General features: G+C 40.4%; 1 protein-coding gene across 1 annotated transcript; it reads right to left on the reverse strand.

The window, feature by feature from the left end:
• Window positions 1–1,700: 1,700 nt before the first annotated feature.
• On the reverse strand, window positions 1,701–6,070 carry LOC121963050 (protein EFR3 homolog B-like; the record flags this gene model as incomplete). Its single annotated transcript, XM_042513422.1, has 8 exons — window positions 1,701–2,018; window positions 2,724–2,830; window positions 3,674–3,722; window positions 3,797–3,888; window positions 4,576–4,709; window positions 5,178–5,245; window positions 5,667–5,798; window positions 5,900–6,070. Coding segments are annotated over 8 exons (885 nt in total), but the record flags the coding sequence as incomplete, so codon positions are not given.
• Window positions 6,071–6,250: the final 180 nt, after the last annotated feature.

Consider the following 6,250-nt stretch of genomic DNA (forward strand, 5'->3'; position numbering starts at 1 on the left):
TATTATTGTTTTATTATTATTATTATTATTATTATTATTATTATTATTATTATTATTATTATTATTATCATTATTATTAAAGTGCCGTTAAACAAAGCTGCACAAACCTCCGTGCAGTAGGAGCAGCGCGGTGTCTCTNCTTGTTATTACTCGTAATATTCCTATTATTATTATCATTATTATTAAAGTGCCGTTAAACAAAGCTGCACAAACCTCCGTGCAGTAGGAGCAGCGCGGTGTCTCTCAGTGTCTCCCGGTGTCTTCCGGTGTCCCCCGGTGTCTCCCGGTGTCTCCCGGAGTTTCTCGGTGTCTCCCGGAGTCTCCTGGTGTCTCTCGGTGTCTCTCAAACTGACCCGGTGTTTCCCGGAGTTTCTCAGTGTCTCCCGATGTCTCCCTGTGTCTCTCGGACTCACCCGGTGTCTCCCGGTGTCCCCCGGTGTCTCCCGGAGTTTCTCGGTGTCTCCCGATGTCTTCTGGCTGTGGGACTCCTGTTGAGGACCTGCAGCAGGTCCACAGTCCGCCTCCTCGGTTTCAACCGTGAGACACGCGGACAGTCAGCGTCTCACTTATGATTGACTTCCGGGTCACGCACCTGCCGGGACACGTCCCCGACACACCTGCAGAGAGACACACATAGACACACTGGGGACACACAGGGACACAAAGGGACACACAGGGGACACACAGGGACACACAGAGACATACTGAGGACACACAGGGGACACACAGGGACACAAAAGGACACACTACACAGGGGACACACAGAGACACAAAGGGACACACAGGGGACACACAGAGACACACAGCTCATGTCTCAATACCTTTAGTGGTGGAAAAAGTGTCCACATCCTTCACTTGGGTAAAAGTACCAAAAATACTGAAAATACTGCACCCGTACTAAAAATACTGCAGTGAAAATGTCACTGGAGTGAAAGTAGTTGAGTTTAATCAGGAAAATATATTTAAAGTATTAAAATTATTTTTTAAAAATGAAAAAAAGTCTGCCAACTCAAAATCATCAAGAAAAAAGACAAAAATCTTCATTATATTTTTAAAAAGAAAAAAACATCAAAATGACAAAAAAACAAACCCCAACCCTCAAAATTATATAACAAAATCAAAATGTTTAGAAAAATAAAAAAGACAACCCCCAAACTCAAAATTATAGAAAATCATGACAAAAAACATCCAAAACTTCAAAATCATTAGAGGTACCCTCTAATGATTTTTAACTAAAAACTTAACATTTTTAACTAAAAATGTTTTTATTTAAATGAAAAACACCCAAATCATAAAAAATGAGGAAAAAAAGCCAGCCAAAACTCAAAATCATATAAACAAGAACAGAATAAATAGCCTATAACCCAAAAATAGAAGAAAATAAAATCTATATCCAATCTATATTTTTTAAAGAAATCAAAATAATGGAAGGTCACACTGACCTTGACCTTTGACTAAAAAAATCCAGTCAGGTCTTTGTTGAGACATGTTTGTGTGGAATTAAAGAAAAAAAAATTACAGTGAGCTTCGATTACCAAAATCGAATCAGTTCATTATTGAATCCAAATGGACGTTTGTGTTTTTTGAGAAAGTTTCTCTTTAAAATGTTAATTTAGTTTCACTTCACTGCTGAATTTCGCAGCTCATGAACGACAAGAAACAATAAATTAAAAGTTAGATATTTTATTAGCGCAGATTTAGAAGCATTATGACAAAAACAAATCTGTCAGACGTCTAAAACAAAAACACTACAGAAGGTAAAGAAGTCGGTCAATTACTCATTTAAAGCAAAACGTCTTTTTCGGGACAGAACAGCAGCGACAAAACATGATTCGTGTCACGCGTTTTCAACGTCATCATCATTTTTCTACACGTGTTAGAAGAGTCTAATAGACACACAGGTCGGGAAACTTCATCTCGTACAGAGGAGTCGAACGAGGCGGCGAGTGTCCAGACGGAGACGGAGGAGGACGGATGATCAAATCAAAGACCTGATCCAGTTTAGACTGAAGCAAGGTCTGCAAAAAACAGGAAAGACAGCGTGTCAAAGGATAACCAGACTGTTTCATAACGGTCCAAAATCCACCCAGACTTTACGAAGTAACAGCAGACCGTTCTCATCCGAGCGTAGCACTAATTTAGACTAAAATTTATGGAAAATCTGAGAAAGAAGATCTGAATTTGTATCGGTTTTAATTGAGCTTGTAATCCAAAAATCAAATTATTTCATCGCTGAGTCCATTGTTGAGTTGGATGTTTAATTTAAAGAAATTCTCTTAAGGTGCTCTTAAGATATCGTGTCCACAAGCATAAAAAAACAAGGTCACAGTGTCCTATGACCTTTGGTGACCAAAACTGAATCACTTTGTCCTTGAGGCAAAGCGAATGTTTGTGCCAAATTTGAAGGACATTCCTCGATGTGTTCTTAACATTTTTTTATCCACAAATCAACAGCAAAGTCAGTGACCTTGACCTTTGACCACCAATATCATCAATCAGTTTGTCGTTGCGTACACGTGGACGTTTGTGCCAAATCTGAAGGAATTCTCTCTTCCTGAGATAAAAACACGATGCCTCTGCCAAACAGCGCCGGCCGGCTCGCAGCAATAAAGACGACTTCTGTCCTCACCATGTTGCAGGTTTTCTGCTGACTGAGCGGCTCTCTACCGGCCTCCTGAGGCGAACTACCACAAGACGAGTGTCAGGGGTCAGAGGTCACTCACCCTGGCTCCACAGTGAGCGGCGATCTCCTCAAACGGAGCCGTCTGAAACCTCTCCACCAGCTGCATCCTCCTCCTCCTCTCCTCCTCCTCCACACTCCCTCTGTCCTCTGTATTTCAAATAAAACAGGTTTGAATGAAAAAAAAGTTGTGCTCGGAGACTTAAGCTCCGAAGAGTTAAAGCTCCGGAGAGTTAAAGTTCCGGAGAGTTAAAGCTCCGGAGAGTTAAAACTCCGGAGAGTTAAAGTTCCGGAGAGTTAAAGCTCCGGAGAGTTGAAGTTCCGGAGAGTTAAAGTTCCGGAGAGTTAAAGCTCCGGAGAGTTGAAGTTCCGGAGAGTTAAAACTCCGGAGAGTTAAAGTTCCGGAGAGTTGAAGCTCCGGAGAGTTAAAGCTCCAGTTCTCAGGATTTCGGGGAGTATTTTTTCAGAAAGTGAATCTAATCTAAGAAAAAATTCACCAAAAAAAAACAAGCCTTCCACACCTATCTTTTTAAAAGAAAAAACAAACAGAACAAACTAAAATCTGAAAAAGGAAAAATCACCAAAACTTTCTAATAAAATCACACCTTCCTAACCTTTCCTAAAAAAAAAAAGTTTCCTACAAAAATTTAAAATTTTTGTAGGTAAATAACTAAAAAAGGGGAAAGTTTTTTTTAAAAAAGAAAACATGCCTTACAAAATACTGCCATTTTAAATTGTAGAATTGCCCTAAAATCCGAGTATTGTCCTAAAATCTGAGAAATGTCCTTAAGTCCTAGAAACATGTTTAGGGCCGCTGCGTTAGGGGCCGCAGTAAAGCAGGTTGAGTATTTCTGTGTTTCAGCTGGTTGTAATTTGTGCTCGTCACCACTAGATGTCTCTAAAATCCCCCGAAATCTGACACACTGGACCTTTAACCCAAATGTTCGTACTGTGTGACTGTGATGGTATTGATCTGAAGGATCGATCAGTTACCGATGGCGTTCTTCAGCGTCTCGAAGGTGATCTGCTCCGTCTGAGGTTTCTGCAGAGAGAGACATATCAGCACAGGGACAGACAGACAGAGGGACAGAGAGGGACACGCGGACAGACAGGTACCTGCTGCGTCTCAGGACAGGTGGGAGGGTCCATGTCTATCTGCAGAGAGATGACGTCCCCGATACTCTTCCTCTTGGACAGACGGTCCTCGTCTGAAACACACATCGTTTATGTTGAGTCGAGTCTGAAAGTCCGAGTCCAGCGGACAAGATCCGGCTGTTCTGTCTTTGATCGATCATTTCATTATCCATGAAATCAGCTTCAAACCGGGAAAGAAACGTTAAAATCTTAGTGTTTAAATTAATGAAAGCAGAGTTTGGAAGGTTTCTTTAAAACTTATTTTTTTTTTTTGATTCAGTATTTTTTATTCCCCAAATAACTTTTGGTGAATTTCAAAAGCTTTTAGTCTTTTTTCCATTCAAGATGTTGTTTTCTCAAACTTTTTAAAAAAAATTTGGTTACGATTTTTGGTGATTTTCTTTCTTTTAACAGTTTTGGGGGAAAAAAATCTTTTAAAATTCTTGATGATTCAATTTTCTAGAAGGTTTTAGGCAATTTCTCTTCTTTGATAATATTGGTGATTTTTGAAATTTTGGACTTTTTTTTTAATAAAAGTTTTTGGCAAGTGTTTTAAAAAAAAAAAAAAATCTTGCCAAAAACTTAAACAGAAAACAAGCCTGCCCAAGCTGCAGGTTTTCTTCAAAAATCATTGGTATAAATGCAAATACAGCCCCGATATTAAAGCTTCATTACATCGTCAGATACATAAAAATAAATTCAACATATGCTACATTAATGTCATCACACGTGTGTGTGTGTGTGTGTGTGTGTGTGTATACCTGTTATCTGAGGCGTGTACGGCGTGTTGAGGCGCTCCGAGTGTGCGCCATAGCTGCTTCCTGTCAGAGCCTCGCAGATCTCTGACTGGACAAACAGAAAGGCTGCGTCCACCTTCAGCTCCTCGTCTGGCAGCCTGAAACACACGTTTCATTGGTCCTAAAACTATTTCTGGGCTATTTGACCTCAAAGCAACATCACGATTAATTAAAATTTTTAACAAGCAAAGTACTTCTACATACTAGTTTGTTAAAAGTACTTGTACAGAAGTCTAAAGAAGTGGCTGTGCACCGCTGAATATTTGGCTGTTTGTTCATTCAGACACTTTGGTGCTGTGAGGAGAAGCTCCGCTCTGATTGGCTGTCTCTCTCACTTGCTGTCGGACCATCAGCCCAAAAGATAAGACTCACGGCAGATGCATAAAAAATGGCACGGGGGGAAAGGATTAACAGAATTTTTTAAAAAACCCACATGGGCAGGATTAGGTCGGTTAGAGGTTCTGAATGTTTTTCGATTATTTTTCATTTAATTGCCGAGCCCTGAAACCTGAAACACACGTTTCATTAAACAGGAGACCGTTTACCAAACGCTGCGTGGTCTCTACCTGGGTTTGTCACAGAGAGCGTCCTCAGGCAGCAGGTGAGGCGCGGCGCTCTGACGACTCTCAATCACCTGCACACACACCAAAAATGGAGATTAACCCTTGAAAACTCAGAGCATCTTTAAAAACACATAAAAGCAATGAGCAACTTGTAAAAAATGTTCCACAAATTGCAAGAAATGAGTAGATTGAGAAAATTAATTATTTTTAAAAAGTTAGGGGAAAAAATCTGGGGAATAAAGAAAAAAAGACAAGGAAATAACTATATTTATAATTATCATAACTACATATTTAAAGATATGTTACACAATAACTTTTCAGTCAGTTTCCAGGTAAAATCATTTTTCACCTTTTAAAAAATTTTTAAAAAGTTTTTCTTTTTTCCTCAAGAAATCACGATGCTGCAGCAGGTTTAAAGGGTTAACTGGTAGCAGAGTATTTTTGACAGTGTGCTATTTGTACTTTTACTGCAGTAAAGGACCTGGTCTTCACCTGTGTGACGTGTTGGTGCAGAGGAGGAGGAGGTCCGAGCTGCGACAACAGGTGGAGGAAGGCGGCGCAGACGGCATGAACGCCACAGCGGTTGAACACGGACAGACACTCCTGATTGGACAGCGCAAGCTCCTGACCAGCCAATCAGAGTTAATCAGCAAGCAGCTCAACATAATAATAATAATACGAATTATTATTATTATTATTTATTATTATTCTATTATTGTGTGTACCTGCAGGGCGAGGACCAGGCGGATCAGGTCCACCACAACCTCCTCATTGGCCAGTTCCAGACTGACCACAGCCAGCAGGGTGAAGAGGGCCTGGTAGTGGCCCCGCCCACTGCTCTCCTCCTTACAGGTGAGGTAGACGTGGCGGTACAGCCGCTGAGCGTGCTGCGCAGAGAGTTAAGATCAACACACACCCTCAGGGAGAAACACACAGCGTGCACAAAAACTAACAACTAACAACAACTAACAACAACTAACAACTAACAACAAAAACTAACAACAAAAACTAACAACTAACAACAACTGACACAAAAACTAACAACTAACAACAACTGACAACAAAAACTAACAACT

The sequence above is a fragment of the Plectropomus leopardus genome, chromosome 24, assembly GCF_008729295.1.
Source record: "Plectropomus leopardus isolate mb chromosome 24, YSFRI_Pleo_2.0, whole genome shotgun sequence".
Taxonomy (NCBI): Eukaryota; Metazoa; Chordata; class Actinopteri; order Perciformes; family Serranidae; genus Plectropomus; species Plectropomus leopardus.